The sequence below is a fragment of the Coenobita brevimanus genome, chromosome 87, assembly GCF_032717465.1.
Source record: "Coenobita brevimanus isolate Jiangsu-jjx chromosome 87, ASM3271746v2, whole genome shotgun sequence".
Lineage (NCBI taxonomy): Eukaryota > Metazoa > Arthropoda > Malacostraca > Decapoda > Coenobitidae > Coenobita > Coenobita brevimanus.
The window spans coordinates 19,655,533-19,679,380 of NC_137040.1; the positions used below are offsets into that span (position 1 = coordinate 19,655,533).

The 23,848-nt window shown below is 42.5% G+C and overlaps 1 protein-coding gene and 1 pseudogene across 1 annotated transcript; both read left to right on the forward strand.

Annotated features, from left to right (window-relative positions):
• Positions 1-23,483, forward strand: part of LOC145411022 (uncharacterized) — a 45,527-nt pseudogene extending 22,044 nt beyond the window's left edge.
• On the forward strand, positions 3,857-4,678 carry LOC145410956 (uncharacterized). The gene has a single exon (XM_080281011.1). The coding sequence runs from the start codon at positions 3,857-3,859 to the stop codon at positions 4,676-4,678; it is 822 nt and encodes a 273-aa protein (XP_080137137.1).
• Positions 23,484-23,848: the final 365 nt, after the last annotated feature.

The following is a 23,848-nucleotide window of genomic DNA, read 5'->3' on the forward strand; positions in this document are numbered from 1 at the left end:
CGCGTGCTTCTCACTCGGCACGTTCGTGTTCTCGTTCTCTGTCTCGTTGTTCACGCTCGTATTCGCGCTGTTCTCGCTCTTGTACTAGCTCATGTTCGCGCTGTTGTCGTTCTTTTTCTAACTCGAGCTCGCGTTGTTTTTGTTCGTGTTCACGCTGTTCTCGCTCATATTCGCCCTGTTCTCGCTCATATTCGCGCTGTTCTCGCTCACGTTCACGAGCGTCTTTCTCACGTTCTTGCTCGTAATTGAACCGTGAGAGAACGTAACTCTGTATTTTCTCTGGGTCAGTGAGACCCATATCTTTGGCTTCCTGTACATAAGCACTGGCTGCCATGATGCTAGCTCAATTTACTAAGTAACCGAAACTGAGTACTGACTGCTTAGCGACGAATACTAATACAAATAAAGAATACAGACACAAGCTAGTGGTGACCAGTCTTATCTAGTTAACTGGCAAAAATAAATCAAAAATGCAAATAACTGGGAAGACTCAATAATAAACACAATTGGTACAGCGACTTCCCAGGAGCGAATAAAATCGTCTGGCGTTACCAAGAATAAAGTACTAAATAGAGTTAAGTACTCTATGGATTAATAAAGCAAAAATTCACTTGCTAAATTACCGGTAAACACCAGTAAACTTGTGCCTATAAACTTTAATTATAAATACCTAAATATGAACGAGTGAGCACTATCTCGTGAATAGCTTTATAGCTAGGAGTTAATATCCTGGCGAGGTCGCCAATTGTCACGGTTTTTTTTTTTTATAATATCACGGTGTTTTTATAAATAAATGCTTAAATATTTTTTAACTGATAATAATTTTCAATAATATTGAAGAGCACAGACAATGATTGTCTTGCTACATCAAGCAACGATTCTCTAAGAACGAGAATTTATAAACTTTCTCAACAGTACACAGCAGAGACTAATTACTCACAATTGCTGAATTACTGTACTGTTAGCCTCTGGAGAAAGTTACTTCACCCCTGACAATAAATAACTAATACTAATAATAATAATCAGGTCCTTGCTGATGCTTAACTCCTATGGCACAACGGATTTTAAGTTAATACAACAAGACTGGTCTAAGTACCAGTTATGAAGGCAAACGTTTAAGCAAGCTAGGAGCTATGTGGGAAATAAGCTTAATTTGGAGAAATGAAACAAGATTTTACTTTACATTAAGCTCAAGGAAAAGAACTGTTAAATTTATTGATTACAAAAAAAATAAATTTAACGTTACAATTCAAATCAAATTAATAAGACGCACTCACTCACTCACACAAAAGCTAAATACTTACGCCTAGAAAAAAAACACCTTAACTAAACTCTTAAAACTAGGATTATACAAAAAGGAAATACCGGTCGATGAATGCTATGTATCACCCGGGGGGTGGGAGGACTGGATTAACTGTCTCAGTGGAGCTTGGGTGCTAGCGACCTCTCACACTTCTGGAGCACAGGACCTTCCTCCGTCACAACAAACACTCGACTGAATTCAAAATACATTGTATGGGCAGGACGCACAAGCCACCGGAAGAAGGCGTGGCTAACGGTTTAGGCAAGCAGAGGCGAACAATAAAGAAACAATTGTATCGCTCAGTAGAGCACTTAGTGACGTGCATTAAATCGGTCACTTTTGAAAATGACGAATGTTTTGAAAAGTATACTCCGAAATGGAGAGAGAAACGGTTAACTGAGCGATACACAGTGAGTTTTCCACTAATAGTTCGTGGCTTCTCACAAAAGGGAAATGTCGCGAATTGATTCGTGACAATACTTCACTCGTGTGTGAGAGACTTTGTTAATATTTCCAAGACAAATAAAAATAGTGCCATACTAATCTTTACCTCTCCTGTCATTGCTTGACAAAAGAGAACCAAGATTATCTACTTACAAAGTTACTCACGTATAACAACCGCTCGTCCACAAGTCTTATATATAACTAATATATAAAACATCACTACAAAGGAGTTACAAAGTCTTTTATGAGATTTAGTTTTATATATATATATATATATATATATATATATATATATATATTAGACTTGTGGACGAGCGGTTGTTATACGTGAGTAACTTTGTAAGTAGATAATCTTGGTTCCCTTTTGTCATGCAATAACAGGAGAGGTAAAGATTAGTATGGGACTATTTTTATTTGTCTTGGAAATATTAACAAAGTCTCTCACACACGAGTGAAGTATAGAGTCCTGCTAGCTACCTCCCTGTCTCTCTCTCTCTCTCTCTCTCTTCCATGTTGCTAAGCCCTTCTCCCTACTACCTGCCTGTTCTATGGCCTGTCTCCTTCTGACCTCTTGACTCCTAAATTCTGGTGTAGCAGGGGTCGTGTCACGTGTGTTACACTGTGGTTGGAAAGTTCCAGAAACCTGTGTGTGAGTATGTGTGCATGTGTATGTATGGTCACGAGGCGCTGTCGTGTGCCTATAAAGCATTCCTTGAGTTAAGAGTGTGTAAGCATGTTTAGCATTGCCCGATTCTCGCAGACACAATACCTTCTCATCATCTGACTTCCTGCTTCTATCTGTCTCTCTATCAATCTATTTATCTATTTATCTATTATGATTTGTAATTATAATATGGAGACCTGACACACCACCTCCCTAGGGACTATGCTTCAGGTCTCTAAATCAACAAAAAGAAAGCACAGCTCCCTTTTCTTTCCTATATATTTTTCCTGAAGCTTTTGGAAAATGAATATAACATCAGTGGTCCCTTTGTCTGGCATTAACCCAAACTGCATCTCATCAGTACTTACTCTTTCCGTATCATACCCTCCAGAACTCTCCCCATTACCTTCATTATCTGGTCCCAAAGTTTTATGCCTCTATAATATCCTCCTTCCAGAGCATCACCCTTTCCCTTGTACACATTTACAATCACACTCTTCAGAGAGTCATCTGGGACAGCACACTCACATATAACTGAATTTATCAAATCAGTAACAAACCCTACTCTTATATCTCCTGAGGCCTTCAGCATTTCAGCAGTCAACCCAGTCACACCTGCCGCCTTCCCCAACTGCATCCTGTCTATTGCCCTGCTCACAGTACCAGCATCAAGCAAAGGCCGACGGCCAAACACAGCATCTGCTGACAAACCTTCCCTGTTCCACTCAAACTTCTCTTTCAGCATCTGGTTATAAAGCTCTTTCCTGGCATTTTTTAATATCCTAACTGTCCATCATTACCTTTCCATCATCATTCTTCAAACACTGCTCATGTGTAACATTTCTGTTTTCCCTTTCCATCTGATTTGCCACCTTAAATATCGATAGGAAGTAGACTGTAGCACCAGTCAAGCAGGGAGGTACTCCCAAGCTGGATGGAAAGCTGATGATAGGGAGAGCTGAAGCTCCCGTTTTATCAGCCCTCGGGACTAGCTCTGGCCATTACCCCCTGCTAAACTTTTTCATTGTTTCAGTAAAGCCTCTGTCACACACAAACGACTCAAGGGCCAACCGCGGTGCGACTCAAGGTCGTAACGCATTTTTTCATCGATCGTCCCTTGATTCTGTTATGTCTGTCATGCTATGTCTGTCATGCTATGTCTGTCATGCTATGTCTATGTCATGCTATGTCTATGTCATGCTATGTCTGTCATGCTGTCCGCCATTTGCCCTTTTTCCCATTTTATGTATATTTAAGAAAAGAATTCATCCTGTGTCGAACTTTGTTCGAATCTGTCAGTTATCAAACCGACCTGATGAAAGGGTTGGCTGTTTATTAACGAGGAGTGAGAATAAAACCAGCAGTCGAAGAGGTTGTCTTCCTCCTTCCCTTGCCTGTGCCCAGACTTTATTACAAGCTATCTAGGCATTCTCTCGCAACTTATGATGGACGGAAGTGATAGTGGCAAACCGGCATCGTCAACCTCAGCCCGAGGAGACAGCCTTACGACGGAACTTCGTCTGATCCCGGAATTTGACGGTACTTCGCACTCGGTGGTAGAGTGGATCGAAAAGCTGGAGCTGGTTTGTCGGCTACGAGGGATCTCTGATCTACACACCATTGTGCCACTGCGACTCACAGGCGGGGCTTTCTCTGTTTATCAGCAGCTCAGCAGCGTAGACAAGGGGAACTTCGACACCATAAAGGATGCACTCACCTCGGCATTTGCTGCAGACAAGTTTGTTGCCTATGAGCAGTTTGTGGACCGTAGGCTGCGTGATGGCGAGTCTGTTGACATGTACTTGGCTGACCTGCGCCACGTGGCTACACAATTTGGAGGAATGACTGACGCCGGTCTATGTTGTGCTTTTTTAGCTGGTCTTCCAGAAGCTGTTCGCCACATTCTGAGAGCTGGTTCACGCATGGAAACTATGGATATTAACCAACTTCTGAACCGTGCTCGAGCTGTTCTAGCTGATAATTACCTCGATGATGGGGCATCAGCACAACCAGCCGGCTCCAGACAGCACACAGTGGCTCCTGCATTAGTTGGTGTTGGTGGTGTGCGCTGCCATTCCTGTAACCAGCCGAACCACTACGCTCGTGACTGCCAGACTGGACGCAGTGTGCGCAGAGGTAGAGGTGGGCGAGGTAATGTGCGCTGCTTCAGATGCGGGGGACGAGGCCACATCGCTACCTCATGCCCTTCGGGAAATGGATCAGGAGAGGTGGGACCAGCGCCAGCCTCCTCTCCAGACAGTCAGTGAGAGGCGCTTTACCAGTGACTCGCTTGGTTGTTGATGGAAAGAACTGTGATGCCCTGGTAGACACCGGCTGTACTCAGAGTATTGCACACGTTTCCATGTGCTCTTGCTGGACCAAAGGAAATATCAGTGTGAGGACAGTAAGCGGTGAGCTTTATATGTGTATGGGAACAGGTGTGGTAACAGTCCAGCTATTGTCAGGAGTGTCCGTGTCTGTGAATGTGATAGTAGTGCCTTCCAAGCCGCTTAATTTTGACTTTATTCTGGGCATGAACGGTGTTGAAGCCCTGCAGGGAGTGACAGTGCATTCACCAGACAAAGTGCGATTTGGTATTGAGGAAGTGCAGGCTTCAGCCGTGACAGTACCTACCATACAACGAAATATTGTCGAGAGGGATTTTGAAGTAACATATGACAGTGCAGCTAAAAAGTGGACAGTGTTGTGGAACTGGCGTGATAACTCAGAGCCTCCACGACTACTGAATACTGTCTCTGAATACAGGGTGCCGAATGAAGCTCGAAAAGAATATGAAAATGAACTGTGTGAATGGATTAAGGACGGATGGCTGGTTCCATACAACGAGAGTATACATGGCCCTGTGAAAGGAACTATCCCTCTGATGGCTGTCGTGCAGCAAAACAAGAAAAAAGGTCGCCCTGTCCTTGATTTTCGTGAGTTGAATGCCCATCTTAATTTGCACACAGCTGAAGCGGACGTCTGCACTGAGAAGATACGGGAGTGGCGCAGGCGTGGACAGAGGGTCTCTCTCATTGACTTGCGCAAGGCTTACCTACAGATACACGTTCACAGATCGCTATGGTCATCCCAGACAGTGGTGTTCCGTGGGAGACGTTACTGTTTGACTAGACTGGGCTTTGGACTGAACATCGCACCACTAGTATTGAAGGAGGTCCTGAGTCGTGTGTTGAGCATGGATGAGAAGATAAACCGCGCCACTTCACCATACCTGGACGATATTCTGGTGGACGAAAGTGTGGCGAGTGCAGCAGAAGTGGAATGTCACCTCAGTCGTCACGGCCTGCTCTGCAAACCTCCCGAGATTGTGTCTGAAGGAGCTCGTGTGCTGGGCATTAGAGTCTGGGGGGAGCACGATCGTCTCGTCTGGAAGCGTGATAACGGCGTTGGCAAGCTACCTGAAAAGCTGACTAGGCGGACAGTGTTTTCACTCTGCGAGCAGCTAACGAGTCACCTTCCTGTTTGTGGCTGGTTGCGAGTGGCGGCGTCGTACATTAAAAGACGGGCCAATGAGGTCACGACTACGTGGGACGACGAGATTAATGACCTCAGTTTGCACTCGATGCTTGCGGACACGTTGGAGCGGGTGAAGAACTCTGACCCAGCCCGAGGACGATGGGATGTGGCGGGAGACGAAGCTATACTATGGGTAGATGCAAGTTCACTCGCATTGGGAGCTGTGTTGGAGGTGAAAGGTGAAGTTACTGAAGACTCGTGTTGGTTACGATGGGACGAGTGCTCTCACATTAATCTTGCGGAGCTGGACGCTGTTATTAAGGGGATAAATCTTGCAATCTCCTGGAAGATGAAACAGCTGACTCTTATGACTGACTCAAGAACTGTGTTCCACTGGATTGCAGATGCTCTCTCAGGAAAATCTCGTTTGAAGACTAGAGCTTCCAGTGAAATGTTGATCCGTAGGCGCCTAGAGACTTTTAAAATCTATCATCATCGAGTATAATCTGTGTTTGGAAGTAAAGTTTGTGTCTTCTACTGAAAACAAAGCAGATGCGCTAACACGCGTACCGAAGAGGTGGATGACACTAGCAAACGGGCAGACAAGCTGTGCAGCTGTTGCCAGTGTTTCAGACAGGGACATCGTTAACATTCATGAAACCAGCGGGCATCCCGGCATCAAGCGTACACTGTACTTCTGCAGAAGGCTCTATCCTACGGTTCAGAGGCAGCAGGTTCGCAGTGTTCTTCAGAGTTGTCAAGAATGTCAATCCTTTGATCCGGCACCAGAGAAGTGGAAGAAAGGGGAGTTGGGGGTTTCAAAGATCTGGAGCAGAGTTAGCATGGACGTCTGTCATGTCAGAAACCAGCACTATCTGACGCTCATCGACTGCGGGCCAACACGTTATGCCATCTGGAAAAGACTCAGGCGGCAAGATGTCATCAGTGTTGTTGAACAGCTAGAGTCTGTGTTTTATGAACGTGGAGCACCTAAGGAGCTATTAACTGACAATGCTGCCAGCTTCCGTAGCTCAATGATCAAAGAGTTCGCCAGGCGTTGGGGTATGGTCATCAGGTATCGGTGTGCCAACGCTCCATCTGGTAATGGAATATCAGAGAGAAATCATCGAACCATGAAGACTATACTGGCACGGAAAGGCTGTTCCGTAGCTGAAGCAGTGTACCGCTACAACGTTATGCCACGAGGTGATGATGCCTCATCTGCCCCTGCCAACCAGATATTTAGATACGAGGTCAGACTGCTGGGTATCGACGGAGTAACTCTGCAAGATCAGCCGGTGGAAGAACAACATCGCTTCAGCGTCGGTGATCGTGTATGGATCCGGCATCCCAGCAGACGCTGCGATTCTCGAAGCACAGAGGGCACAGTAACGCAAGTTGTATCTGCCCAGAACGTCGAGGTGGATGGTATGCCTCGTCATGTGCATGACCTAAGGCTGGCAACATCGCTGTCTACTGCCCCAGAGGATTCACTAGCTGAAGAAAGCCCTGAATCAGAAACAGATGATGATTTGCTAATCGATGTGAGAGGTCCTTCGAATGAGTCTACGTCAAGTGATACGTCAAGTGAAGACGAAGTAGAAAGTCCAGGGAGACCACTGCCCCGTCGAGGTTCTAGGGAGCGCCGTCCAGTACGGCCGTTCCAATATAGTGATCTTTAGAAGATCAGGGGGGAGTGTTATGTCTGTCATGCTATGTCTGTCATGCTATGTCTGTCATGCTATGTCTATGTCATGCTATGTCTATGTCATGCTATGTCTGTCATGCTGTCCGCCATTTGCCCTTTTTCCCATTTTATGTATATTTAAGAAAAGAATTCATCCTGTGTCGAACTTTGTTCGAATCTGTCAGTTATCAAACCGACCTGATGAAAGGGTTGGCTGTTTATTAACGAGGAGTGAGAATAAAACCAGCAGTCGAAGAGGTTGTCTTCCTCCTTCCCTTGCCTGTGCCCAGACTTTATTACATATTCACTGACAAAGCCCGGACTCTTTAGGGTGCTCATGAGCCGCTGGGACGACTCGTCAGGCCTCACGATTTTTTGACACACGTGTAAAAAAATCGTGGCCGCCTCACGACTTGCCAAAAGTTGTGTCACAGTTGCGTTGCAGTCGGGAGTGCCGTACATCAGTTTTAGCTCTATTGGATGCGTCGTGATGCAGTCGTTGTGTGTCGTGATGCTGTCACTGACAAAAAAACGTTCTGACTGTGTTCCTCATCAACTGACTAGACACAAGAGAGGTCCATTGTGATGCTCTGGGTGTCATTGGTGGTCCAGGTGTGATGCCCCACCCAACACTGGGTGTCTTTGGTGGTCCAGGTGTGATGCCCCGCCCCACACTGGGTGTCACTGGTGGTCTAGGTGTGATGCTCTGCCCCACACTGGGTGTCATTGGTGATTCACGTGTGATGCCCTGCCCCATGGGTCAGTCGTGGGGGGATCGTGGGGGTGTCCTGGGGGGGTCGGGGAGCATTCCCCAAATGCATCACGAAGTAAACTTGCATTTGTGGGAGGTTGTGTCACGGTCATGGCCGACAAAAATTCGTTAAATTTCAAATTTGAAGACTCATAGCTCCATCGCCTCGTGATCTTGTCACGTTCTTGAGGACATCACGACCAGTCGTGAGGCAGTCCTGACGTGGTCATTAGGCAGTCATGAGTAGAGCAGATTCGGGGCCAGTCGGGAGGTGTGGGAGCCAACTAGGACACGACCTTGAGTCACGCCGCATTTGGCCCTTGGGTCGCATATGTGTGACAGGGGCTTAACACAAGAGGTTAGGCCAGCATACTCTCTAGTACAAGTTCCTTTGACTGTCAACACCAAACTACATGCACTACACTTCTTATTGAAGATTTAAAAAAAAAAAATGACATCCAATCACCAAACCTCGGAATCCCCAGAAGGGGAGACCATCAAAGCCCCCACCATCCGCCCCTCTCCCGGTGACGACCAAGCAAGATGCCTGGAACAATTATCTGACTCACTTCTTCATTTCTGCAACATTTGCAGCCTTTCCCCTAACTTTCTCTCCGTTGAGCACCACCTCTCCTCTAAACCTCACCTTCTATTCCTCACTGAGACTCAGCCATTTGAGGCAGCTAATAGCAAACCCTTCTCTGTATCCTCCCACTTTATACTCGTTTCAAAGCCAAAGGTGTCTGTTGTGAACATGTATGCAACAACATATCTTGTTCTCACATTCCTGAACTCGAATCTTCAGAATTCTCCACTCTCTTGCTTCGGTTATCCTGTCATTCTTCGACTAAATATGTGGTTTACTTATCCTTTAATTCTGCTGACTATGAAAAATTCTCTGACTATCTTACTTCTCAGATGAAACACATCCTTTCAATTTCTCCTTTCTCTGAAGTCTCCATTCTTGGTGATTTCAATGTTCACCATCACCTTTGGCTCTCCTCTCCATTCTTTGATCGACCTGCTGAACAAGCCTCTATCTTTTCTATCCCTAATGACTTAAAGCAGCTTGTAAAGCACCCTACCTGTATCCCTGATTGCCTTGGAGGGAGCTCCAACATACCTGACCTCTTCCTTACATCTCATCCTTCTGCTTACACTGTTAATCCTTTCCCTTTGTTGGGCTCCTCTGTTCATAACGTATCACCTTATCCTGTCCTGTCACTCCAAGAAGTGGTGGCTGTGGCACTTTGGAGCTGCTGATTGGGAGGCCCTCAGGCAGTACTTCTTTTATTTTCCCTGGAATGATTATTGCTTCTGTGGCCAAAAGCCATCTGAGTGTGCCATGTTCATTACAGATGTTATTCTCTCAGGCATGGATGCATACATTCCTTTCTCATATCCTGTGGCTAAGGCAAAAAAAAAAAAAAAAAAAAAAAAAAAAAAAACTTGGTTTAATCATGCTTGTTCTAATGCTGTCCACAAGAAGAAGAAGCCCTACAAAAGGTACCAAAGCCAACCCACCCATGAATCTCATATTTTTTTTGTTCCTGCCCGGAATTGGGCTAAACCTGTTCTTCGTTTTGCTAAAAATAATTTCATTCATACTCTGAAATCTCCAAGTCAAATTCTTCCCACTTCTTTCGGCATCTTGTGAAAAACCTTTTTAACAACTTTACCTCTTTATCCTTCCCTCCTCTTTTGCACTCTGATGGCTTTGTAGTAATTTCCTTCTACTGATGAAGCAGATCTCTTCACTCAGACTTTCCTCTTGAATTCCACCTTAGATGATTCTGGTGCTGTTCCTCCATCACTTCCCTCCTCTGACTTCCTCATGGCTGACATTAAAATTTCTACAGGTGATGTATTTTCTGCCATCACTGGCCTCAGTACTAACAAGGCATATGGGGCTGATGAGGTCCCTCTTGTTGTCCTCAAGAACTGTGCTTCTGTGCTTACACCCTGCCCATGTAAACTCTTTGTCTGTCAACTTGTATCTTTCCCTCTTGCAGGAAGTGTGCTCTCATTCAGCCTGTCCAAAGAAGAGTGACCATTCCCAGCCCTCTATCACCTAATTCCGTGAACATCCTGTAATACTGAGTGACAAGCCAAATGGTTTCCTGTACACCAGGAAACCATTTACTACGCTGAGTGGTAACCATATAACTAAATTCTGGTACCTGGTGGTTTAGTGGGTAATTACGGTGCTCCAATCGGACTGATACGGCGAAGGTTTATATCCAAGGGATGGTTGGGGTTTATTGCTAACGTAATGCCACTCAGGGATGAGTGAGGCTGGTCACTCATCTTAAATGTTCGGACCAACTTGCCTAGCCCCGGGTTCCAACGCTCAAAGGGCAACACAGGATTGGATGATGGATGGATGGATTTCAAAAGTCAGAGTCTATTCATTAAAAAAATAAATAAATAAATAAAGCACCTTTCCTATCACAACCTTCTTTCAGATCATCAGTTTAGGCTTCGCCAGGAACGCTCCACTGGCGATCTTCATGCCTACCTTTCACACTCCTGGTCATTCTCCTTTTGGGACTTCGGCGAAAGCTTTGCTATTGCACTTGACATCTCAAAAGCTTTCGATAGAGTCTGGCATAAGTCTTTAATTTCCAAACTGCACTCTTATGGTTTCTATCCTTCTATCTTGTCCTTTATCTCTAGCTTCCTTTCTGGTCGTTCTATAACTGCTGTTGTAGATGACCACTGTTCTCCTAGGACTATCAACAGTAGTATTCCTCAAGGTTCTGTCCTATCACCAACTCATCCTTCGATTCATCAACGACCTTTTAAGATGTACATCTAATCCAGTCCACTCATATCCAGATGACTGCACCTTTCATATTTCCATTTGCTTCCCGCAGTGTCTATCTCAGCAGTTACATCAACAAACAAGAGATGAGGATACGGTGCACCTAATAACTGACTTGGCTCATATCTCTCATTGGGGTAAGAGTAATTTTGTTGTTTTTTAATGCATCAGAAACTCAGTTCTTACATCTTTCACACATCTTACACAGGAGCATCCTCTAATTTTTAACAACATCCAACTGGGTACTGCATCATCTTTAAACATACTTGGTGTTTCATACTCCTGGGATTTATCTTGGAAAGATCATATTACCTCTCTTACAAAATATGCTTCCAAGAGATTAGGTGTGCTAAGCCGACCCAGTGCCCTCTTCTCCTCTGGACAGTTGTTCTATGTGTCTGACTCTGTGCAAAGGCTTCAGGGCCTATCTCCAAGGTCCAGTATAGTCCTCCTACATCTCCATGTTCTTACCTACCTTACCTAATTGTATCTTTACAGGAATGAGTCAAGCTCGTACTGTCCCGTGTCTTAAACCATATTTATCGTACATATCCTTAAATTTGTGAATTGTTTTGGCACACACTATTTCATTCGGTAGTGCATTCCATTGATCAATTGCTCTGTTTGGGAAACTGAATTTCCTTACGTCTTTATCACCTCTCTTCTTATGCAGTTTTTTGCAGTGTCCTCTTGCTGATGCTTCTCCATATGTTAAGTAATCATTTATGTCTATTTTCTCCTTTCCTGATATGCACTTATATAGCATCATCATGTCACCTCTTTTCCTTCTCTCCTGTAAAGTTGGTAGATTCAGTTTATTTAGTCTTTCTTTGTAGCTTAGGTCCCTTAAGCTTGGTATCCATCTTGTAGCGGCCCTTTGAACTTTTTCAATCTTGTCTATATGCTTTTTGAGATGAGGACTCCAGACTACTGATGCATATTGCAGGGTTGGTCTAATGAATGATGTTATTATCCTTCTTAGCATGTCTTCATTTATGTATGTGAATGCTATTCTCATATTTGCAAGCAGTGTATACATGTTCCGTACCTTCTAGCTGATGTGGTCAGCCGGAGATAGTCTGTTACTGATAATCACACCTAGATCTTTCTCTCTTTCTGATGTGTATAGGGTTTTATTTCCTAACTTATAATCCCAATCAGGTCTTTTTCCACTTTTACCAAACTTGATTACATGACACTTGTCCACACTGAATTCCATTTGCCATGTGCTACTCCATTCATGAAGTTTATTTAATTCTTCTTGTAACTCTTTGCAAGAGTCTGTGTTAGTAATTCTCCTTTGTATTTTTGCATCATCTGCAAACATATTCAGATAGCTCTCATTTCCAGTGTTACTGTTTATATCATTTATATACACTAAAAACATGATTGGTGCCAGCACTCAATCCTGTGGTACTCCACTAGTCACTTCTTTCCATGATGAGTAGTTTCCTCTTAATACTGTCCTCATTTCTCTTTTTATGAGAAAGTCTTGCATCCAACAAAACAGTTTGCCTCGAATTCCTCCTTGATGGTACAGTCTCCATAAAAGTCTTTGGTGTGGTACTGTGTCAAAAGCTTTCTTGAAATCTAAATAGATACTGTCCACCCATCCTTCCCTTTCCTGTACTGTGTTTGTTACTCTGTCATAGTAGCTCAACAGATTAGTAACACATAATTTTCCTTTTCTGAAACCAAACTGTCTTTCTGTTATCATACTGCGTTCTTCTAGATGATTTACCCAAGCTTTTCTTATAAGTTTTTCTAATACCTTGCTTACAACACTGGTCAGTGATACTGGTCGGTAGTTGAGTGGATTTTGTCTATTTCCTTTCTTGAATAAGGGGAAATATTTGCTTTCTTCCAAATATCAGGTAGTTTACCTAGACTCAAGGATTTCTTGAAAATTATAAATAATGGTTTACTTAACTCCTTTGCACATTCTCGTAATACCCAACATGAAATTTCATCAGGACCACTTGCTTTTCCTCTGTCTAATCTACTTAACTCCTCCTGTATTACTTTTTCTGCTATTTGTATATCTGGTAGTATGTGTGGACATGCGTGTTCCACATAGTCCCTCTCAAAATTTTTTTTTTCTGTAAAAACTAATTGGAAATTCTTATTTAGTGCTTCACAAATATCTTTCTCTTGTGTATAAGTGAGTCCCTCGTCCGTAATGGATTGTATTATATCTTTTACTTTGGTTTTGCTTCTGATATAGCTGTAAAACAGCTTTGGTTGATCACTACTTTTATTTATCATATCCTCCTCAAACTGTTTTTGGGCTTCCCTCCTTATTCTTGTATAGTCGTTTCTTGCCCGTTTGTAATTATTATACGCCCTTTCACTATTGTGTCTTCTGTATCTATTCCACAACAAATCTCTTCTTTCTTTTGATTTTTTTCATTCTGTATTGAACCATTTCTGTATTTTCTTATCTGCTTCTTTGTGCTGTGGGATGTACTTCTGGACTCCTATTTCATAAAATTCACAAAATTTTTTATATACAGCATTTAAATCTTGTCCTTTAAGCTCATTTTCCCAATCAACTCCTAAGAAATACTTTTTTAGGTCTTGATAATTTCCCTTTTTATAGTTTAGGCTCTTTTTGTAACTGTCATTGCTGTTTACTATGTCATATGCTATCCTGAAGTTATAATTTAGTACTGCATGATCGCTTTTGCCGAGTGGAGGGTGATATATTAAACTGTCAATATCATTTTCTTGCCTAGTAAATATTAGATCTAGCACTGAAGGTACATCAAGTCCTCTTTTTCTGGTGGTTTCCCTCACATGTTGCGTTAAGAAAAACTCTTGTACGAGATCCAGGAGCTTTTGGTCCCAACAGCTTTCTTGGCTATTTATATCTAGAGTATTCCAATTTATATTTGTATTGAAGTCCCCAGTTAGTATAATTCTTTCCGATTTCTCTTCCATTTTATGTAGCAATGATCTTATACTCTGAATTGTACTCTCTGCCAGGTCCTCATATTCGTCTCTTTCCCATGTGTTTGATCTGGGTGGCATGTACAAATTGGCTACAATTACTTTACCTTCAGATGTGTCGATCTCTACTGCAATCAGTTCTACTTGTGATGGTATGTCTAGTTTTATTTCTTTGACTTTTAGATTTTTCTTAGTTAATATTATAATTCCTCCTCCTTTTTTTAAATTTCTGTCTCTTCTCCATATATTGTATTCCTCTAAGTTTAGTATGTCATTGGATATCCTTGGTGTTAATTTTGTTTCAGTTAGGCATATTATTTGTGGTTCATTTTCTCTGACATAATCATTCATCTCTAATAATTTAGATACCATTCCATCCACATTTGAGTACATCAACTTTATCATCTTGTTTATATACTTGTCATGACATGGTTCTATTACCTTCCTCCTTTTTCTTCCATCCTGTTTGTGTACCACTTTCGTACCTGGAATCCTATTACTTTGTAAAAAAATTTCTTCTTCTTCTCTTCTGATCTTCCCTCATTTTTTGTTTTTGCTTCCTCCCTTTTCTCTTTCAGTAATTCCAGTTCCTCTTGTGTTAGGCATCTTTTTATCCATACATTTTTGAACTCCTCTTTTTCCATAAGATTCTTTGCATTTTTTAGTATCTCTTCCACAGTGTTTACACTCTGGAAAGTCACCTTTAGAGGTCTTGTCTTGCTTTTCTCGTATTTCCCTAACCTTTTGTGTTCCTCTATGTCTTTACTACAGATTTCCTCTGATACTTCTTTCAGTAAGTTCATTACATTTGTCATCTCCTTTTTGTCTCTTGTGATCTTGTTTTAATTTTTTCCTCTTCTATACCAGTGATTACTATTGATTTGTTTATCTCTACTGAATCTCTGACTAACTTTGGATTGTTTTGGATTATTCTTTTCACCTCCTTTTTGATGCTTTTTTCCTCCACCCTTGTTTCTAAGTCTTTCTTTACTTTCACCATTTCAGCATATGTGGTTTCTACATCATTTTTGTAGCTTTGCACAGCTTCATTCACTTGTGTTATCTTCTCCTCAATATCACTGCTCTGGTCAATAAGACTGCTAACTTGCCTAATTGTCTCTGTGTCATTTTTGAACTCTTCCATAACACTCTCGTGATTGACTACTGTACTTGCCATTTCACTCATTTTCTTCCTAAGTGTACTCAATTCCACTGTTAGTTCACTGATGGTTGTGTCTTTCTTATTGGCCTCCCTTCCTAGTTTTTCTATTTCTTCCTTTTGGAAGTGCATCTGCTTCTTTATTTCATCAATTTCATTTTTGAAAGCCATTTCTAGTTTGTTTACACGTTCGACCAGTCTATTGTGAGTCTCTACTACAACCAGTTCTTGGTAGAAATCATCATTTTGCTTTTTACCTTTATCCCTTTTCTTTTCCAAATTTGCTTTACTAAAGTATGTATCCATTTTGCAATACTTAAAGTGCAAAGCATGTACTTACAATCTCCGTGTTGTAGTCTAAACAAACCTCGGAGATGACTCAGCATATTCTTTCGTCTTGGTTCTATTTCCTGTTTGAACAAGTCTTGTTTAAACTTATTATTTTTTCCTTTTAATAATGAACAATCATTTAGTCTAACCTGGTACTGAGCTTGACTCATACAAAGATACAAATTTAGGTAATGTCACTGGCCGTGATGATTTGGTACGGAGTGCCGGTAACCCACGTGTGTGTGTGTGTGTGCGTGTGTGTCACCATTTCGGCGCTGACAGCCACCGTCCATATTGAATACATGCAAGGGCTGTCTCATACAGGACTGGTGTATTGGTATTAGCGGAGGTGTTTTTACGACATCAGCAGGTCTTCCGGTAGATCAGTAAGGTCTGCTTTTTATGAACTTCAAATCCATAAACTGTTCCCTGCCCCACTGGGGATTTGAACCAGGGTCCACGAAGACTGCAGGCCACCTCACTACCGACCTGGAGCGTTGGCGTCTTCGTCGTGGGTCTACCCCCCAGAGGCTGTCGAAGAGAGGAAGAGGACAGCATGGGGGCCAAACCACCACAACCCCCCCTGGCTCCTCACGGGGCTCGAGTACCTGGGAGTGGCTTCGGTTGCCTGGGCAAGTACCGCATCTCCCAACACAACACACACAACAACACCGTTTTTTCTACACCAAGAAATGACTCCCCGGATGTCATTTCTCGACGACTTCTTCTAGCCAGGGACATTGAGAGCAATCCAGGACCCACCAACAAATACATATGTCCAACATGCTCAAAACCTATCACGTCGAGCCAACAGACAAAGGGTTCAGTTCAGCGCAATTCCTGCAAGAACTAGACCTTTACACCTGCACAACACTTGCATCCAGAAAACATTACACGAACACCTGGATCTGCTCCTTCCCGCCACCCATCAACCCCCCTTCCAATCCTACTCCTACTTCCTTCACACCTCCACAGCCAAACCCACCGACCCTTCCCACACCATCCAGTCCCCCAACTCCTCCCATTCCAACCCATCCTAATCCACCTCAACCCTTACCTCCATCACAATCTCCTCCTACTCCTTCCCACACCACTGTCACGGGGTTTTTAAAACAAATACAATATTAAATGATAATTCTCTGTAATACTGAGAAGAAGACAATGAATTGTCTTATGAAAATCAAGCAATGATTACTTTATGGTGGCTTGCTTCGCTGATTCTCTCAGAATGAGAATTTATCAACTTTCTCAACAGTACACGGCAGAGACTAATTCCTCACAAATGCTGTTTATTAGTACTGTTAGCCTCTGGAGAAAGTGACTTCACCCCTGACAATAAATAACTAATACTATTAAAGATATCAGGTTCTTGCTGATGCGTTAACTCCTAGAAGGCACAACGGATTTTAGCTTAATACAACAAGACCGGGCTAAGTACCAGTTATGAATAGCAAAGCGTTTATGCAAGGTAGGAGCTATAAGGGAAATAAGCTTAGTATGGAGAAATGAAAGACGAGTTTACATTACATTAAGCTCGAGAAAAAAGAACTGTTAAATTTATTGATTACAAAGAAATAAATTTAACGTTACATTTCAAAATGAATTCAAAATAAAGAGATCGCACTCACTCACTCACTCAGAAGCTAAACTCCTAAACCTAGGAAAATACGAAAAGGAAATACTGGTCAAAGAGTGGACTAAGCAGATGACTGGGTGTCGTTACTGAGGAAGAACACTGCACTCGCTGTCTCTCGCCAATCACAGCTATGTGGGACTACGGCGGCGGTGGGAACTAGGTGTCGTTGAGGAAGGACACTGCCACACACAACCTACTTCCGTGGCACTCGAAGCTTGACTGACTAACTCATGGGAAAGAGGCAAGTACTGTGGCCGTATTACTAACGGCTAAAATGAGCGAAAAATGCCCAAAATAAATTGCTCAGCGGAAGTGCTAATGTCTTGCACAAAGACAATCATTTATGACACATTGGAAATTGCCTGAAAAAAACACTCCCGACCGGCTGAATACGCAGCAGTTAAACTGAACGATAAACACTGGGATTCCACTAGAGTTCGCGGTTTCCCACAAAAGCCAATGTCACTAGCCGACTCGTTACAACCACCTCCCCCCCGAACTGCAGCAGCCAACACACATCGCACACATAACATAAACATCCTTCACTTAAACATAGATGGCATAAACACCAAAAAACATAAACTCACACAATTCATCAAACAACAAAACATACACATTGCCATCTTACAAGAAACAATGCTACACAGAGCACAGTAAACACCGACATTTCATAACTTCACCACCATTTGATAAGACCGGGCCGACGGCGATGGAGGTGGACTCATCACCCTGGTAAACAAATTCATCAACTTTGCAGATACCAGTGCACACACAAAGTCACTTCTCCCCCCACATGACACCACAACAGAAATACAATCAATTAAAATACACACTGGCAACAAATCACACATAACAATCGCTAACACATACATTCCCCCCCAGTCGTCCCCCACAGTACCACACAATTACTCTCCACAGATACACTACATCACTAACATACCCAACATCATCCTGGGGGTGATTTTAACGCCAAGTCGTCGGCCTGGCATGTTAACAACCCTGACACAGAGAGGGCTGGTACTACAATCCCAGACAGATCACCTTTTCATACTAAACAGTCTAGACCAACATACCCATATCCCACACCAAGCTCTCTTCCTCCCATCAACTCCAGACATCACCTTCTCCCCAAACCTCGCCCCCACTACATCATGGAGAGTGGTCAAAACCCTAGGTTCTAATCACCTCCCAATCATCATCACTACCAAAACCAGAATCACCCCAGCTGGCCACAAACACACATACACTAATTATAAGAGAGCCAACTGGGAGGCCTTTGTAACTGAAGCAGAACAACATCTCGAAACACTAAACAGTACACCCATCACAAACATCAACACTGCTGTGCACACTTTCAATACAATTATACAAAACGCAGACAAAAGACACATCCCTAGAGGCAACAGAAAGAGACACAACCCCAACTTCACACCAGAAATTCAAGGCCTCATCAGACAACAGGACACACTGCGACACTCCCCAACACCCCATACACAAGACACCGTACAACAAATACAAGAACTCAACACTCAAATAAACAATAAAATATCAGCACATCAAACACTAAACTGGAAAAATTACCTCCAAACACTTGACCACAAAACAAACATCAGCAAACTCCACAAAACACTAAACAGCATCACACTTTCCAACAGCAACACCACACAATCACACGCTGCCATCACAACAACAGACACCATACCCTCAAACAAACAACAAGCAAACTCATCAATCACTTTTCACAAGTCAGCCATCTAAACCCCCATCCCGAAGACCGACGTATCATCCGATGTAAGAGACAGTTCCCCACAGCCCCAGACTAAGCACCTTTCACTTACAACCAGACGAAGCACATCATTAACAACCTCAAGCACTCATCTGTCTGTGGACTAGACAACATAAGTTACATTCATCTTAAACACCTAGGACCACAAGGCATACAAACACTCACCAACATATCAAACTACAGCTACTCACAACATAATACCCAACATCTGGAAGCATGGCAATATCATCACTATCCCTAAACTCAGCAAAGACCCCACATTACCCTCCTCACATCGCCCCATCACATTCCTCTGCACCCCCTCTAAAGTCACTGAACGACTGATACTACAACTAGTCACACCTAACATTCCCCTAGCCCAGTCACAACATGGGTTTAGGCCACTACACTCCACAAACACCCTTTTTACAGACCTTACACAGAGAGTTTTCGATGGCATGAATTCAGCTAGACCACTACACAGAACAATCCTAATCACACTAGACATTAGCAAAGCTTTTGATGTCATCCCCCGCCACAACCTCACAAACAAAATACTCAACACAAACATGCACAATAACAGAAAAAGATGGCTGGCAAACTATTTAGCAGGTAGATGTGCACACGTAACATTTACCGGTCAGTCTTCTAAAATCAGAAACATCACAAACGGCGTCCCCCAAGGATCTGTTTTGTCCCCTACACTCTTTAACCTATACATGCACGACGTACCCACACCCCACACACCACAGATACACATAGCTTCCTATGCATATGATATAACACTTACATGTATGCACCAAAACGCAAACACAGCTGCACACATCATTCAACCTTACCTCAACACACTACACGAATGGTTCACCACAAACAGGCTCAAAATAGCCCCAGCCAAATCTACAGTGACTTTTCTCACAAACTGGACAGCAGAACACAGTCACATCCCACACCTTACCATAAACAACACTCCCCTACCACAGACACACACACACACACACAAAATCCTTGGTGTAACATACAATACATCAGTGTCATTTAAACAACACATCACAAACATTAAAAATAAAATAACACCAAGATTCAATGCCTTGAGGTCACTTGCCCATACAACATTCGGACACAACAAAGAAACCACAACCACAGTATACAAACAATACATACGTTCAGTGATGAATTATGCAAGCCCTGCCTGGGCTTCTAACTTCACCAAAACACACTACAACACTCTACAGACCATACAGAACAAGGCCCTAAAAATAATCATAGGTTGCACAGCTACTACACCCACAGACCACCTACATCAAGAAACCAAAGTCCTCAAAGTCATGGATCACCTAGACATGAGAGGTACCCAGTTTCTTGCTGCAGCCTCCACAAACCCACAACATCCACTACAGTACATGGCAGCACATCCACCCACACCATAGAACATCAAAACAACACCCAGCACACGATACCATACACAAATACTGTCATCTCTCCCCCCTCGCCCACCTCAGACCAGCTTCCAGAAGCATATCCACACTCAGATCACTCGCCACTCCATTCAGTCACTTAAAGACAACACACAGCTGCATGCATGGCCTCCTGACATCCACCCTTCTGAATCCTATCCTCGTGAGGACAGGGTCCACCTGGCCAGGCTGAGATGTGGGCACCATCCAGCCCTCTTAAGCTACCAGAAGAGACCGGATAACTCCGTCGCTGATGCCTGTCCAGGATGCAACACAGCACCCCATACTATTAAGCACATTATGGAAGACTGCATTGCACACAATCACCTACGCCAACAACACAACATACACTCTTTGAGAGCTCTGTGGGAAAGCCCGGTCTCGGCCATGGCCTTCCTAAGGGACTTGTAGCTGTTCGGCCAGACTGCCTAGGGAACAACTACTACTACTACTACCGACTGAGCCACCACCTTTATATACAGGTTTTATTAGCCCCTCCATTGAGTACAGCTCTCATGTGGGGAGGCTCCCCCATATACTACTTTTCTCAACAAGGTGGAGTCAAATGTTTTTCATTTCATTAGCCCTCCTCCACTTACTGGCTCCCTTCAACCTCTTTCTCTTTGCTGCACTGTTGCATCTTTATCTCCTTTAGCAACAAACTCTCATCCCTTTCCTGTCCAATTCTCTAATGCAAGAGTTAACCGTTACTCCCAGTCCTTCATGTATGCAACAGGTCAACTCTGGAACTGTCTTCCTTTGTCTGTATTTCTTATTGTCTATGATCTCCAAACTTTCAAACGCAATGTGTCCAGGCATCTTGAAATGAATGGACCTTGAATTTAGTTAGCTCTCTATTTTCTTGTTTTTGTTTTTTCTTGGAGAGACCAATCTTGCAGGCTCCTGGCCTTTGCTTCTTTCTTTCTTCAAGAAAAAAAAAAAAAATCTTCCTTTCAGCGCTATTTAGGTTATCCAGTAAAATTCCCAAAGACTCAAATTATGCCTTGAATACCATCTTTCTAGCCCTATGCTAGGCAGGCAAGTAGCCTATTCCTTTCTGCTACCACCCCTTTTCTTTTCCCAGAAAAAGCATTCTTTTCTCCTTTGCTGCGGCCTCTGCTTCCTCATCCCACCACATGTTACCTTATATCTTGGAAGGCTCCTTGTCCATTCACACACTGATGAAACAGTATTAAGAGATTTTTCTTGAGAGCTCTGTATTGTTCATTATATATATATATATATATATATTAATATACATATATATGTATATTTATATATCCATATCTATATCTATCTATCTCTCTACCTATCTATTTATCTATCTCTCTCTCTCTCTCTCTCTCTCTCTCTCTCTCTCTCTCTCTCTCTCTCTATATATATATATATATATATATATATATATATATATATGAAGCCTCTGTGGTACAGTGGTAAAGTGTGGGTTTCGTACACGGGTGGTCGAGGGTTCACGCCCCGCCAGGGTAATAAACTTTGGGAGTGTTCACCCGGTCACGTACTTCATTGGCGGACACAAGGGGTGCTGTGGTTGAACCAGTGTCCCTTACTGAGAAGTATGCTTGCACCCAGTCGGCTTGCGCGGGCCGATTACACTTGGTTCACAGATTACACACACATCCAAAGCCACTCCAACACGACAATTACACTTACAAGCACTTCTCACCCTACATACAGTCTCTACCAGACAGCCTAAGCCACTGGGTAGAGATACATTGGCTATATCGTCCCGACTTCGGTCGCGATAGGCCGGTCCTGCAGTGGATACTCAAACAGCTGATGATGATGATGATTATGATATGTACTGTATATATATATATATATATATACATATATATATATATATATATATATATATATATATATATATATATATATATATATATATATATATATATATATATATATATATATATATATATATATATAATATAAATATTATATATATATACACACACACACACACACACATATATATATATATATATATATATATATATATATATATATATATATATATATATATATATATATATATATAAAGGGCACTTTCTGTCTGTTCACGAAACTCCCTCAATTTGATTTTACCTGGCCTTAACCTACATATCTGGAATCCTTATGACCCAAGGAAGGTTTTAAGACCAAAAAGACCAACGGTTTGAGGGAGGGAGGCAGAGTAGTAAGAGTCAGATAAAAAAGGAGGGGGAACGAGAGAGAGAGAGAGAGAGAGAGAGAGAGAGAGAGAGAGAGATGGGGGGAAGGGACAGGAGGAGGAAGATAAAAAAGGAGGGGGAGGGGGAACGCCGGGTTCCCCTGCTAGTCTCTCTCTCTCCCTCTTTACCATTCAGGCCCCCAGAATCCTGTTTCTGTCTCATAGATGACCTTTCTCCTCAGGATAAATTCATCAACAGTGGACTGTGGTCACTTTCTCGCCATCCTAACTCTTTTGGAGAGATCCTTCTGTGGTTTGGTCTCTACATAAGTGCTTCATCAGCATTCACTGGATGGGATTACCTGTCTGGTTAGCTGTTTGATTTTAAAGTATGATGATGGTGATGTTTGTGTGCCAGTGCTGTGTTGGGTATGATGATGAAAATGATAATGATAATTATACTCTTTTCATTCTAACTTTTCCTTAAAATCGCCATTTTTCCATCTTGAATGTTCAGTTGTAACAATATTTTACTATTAGAATATGATGCAGGTCATGAAGAAGTGCTATGGAAGGAAGTAGACCCATAGCATTATCTTACTCTGCCAACTAGGTAAGTGCTACAAAAAGGCAAAAATATGGACCAAGTTATGGTAAAAAGAACTATAGCCATGATACTGATAATAGTAATGATGGTATATCCTTTACATCTTCAGTGATGTGTCCAGTATTAGACTAGCTTTTAATCACCAGGGCGTCTGGGGCCCCATGCTGGAGAAATACGGGCGCAAGAAATGGGGCACATCTCAGTACCAGCAATATGTTGCAAACACATCCATCCTTGTACCCTTCATAGGAAAATCACACTAGTTATTATTTTCTACACATTTTTTTTTTTTCGTTCTTTTAACGAGAACACCCTCATTACTTAAATGCTGTACCCCTTATAGGCAAATCACTATTATTGTTTCCATACGATTTCCCCCCCCATTTTTTTAACGAGGCCATCCTCATAATTTAAATGCTGTGTTAATGTTACAGGAAAGTTGATAGCTTAGCCTCAGGCACTTACATCTCAAAGCGGGTAATATGAAACTGGGTGTTACCATTTCTAGTGGTTTTTTTATTGAGAGAAGCAGGCTAGTCATTTACCCTCAAATGTAAAATGAGATTGACCGTTACCATTTCTAGCAGGTTTTGTAATCATATAATATCATAAAAGGACGTAGACTGGT

Excerpts from the sequence above, each read along its gene's own strand:
- LOC145410956 (XM_080281011.1), top strand. The coding sequence starts at position 3,857 with ATGGACGGAAGTGATAGTGGCAAACCGGCATCGTCAACCTCAGCCCGA.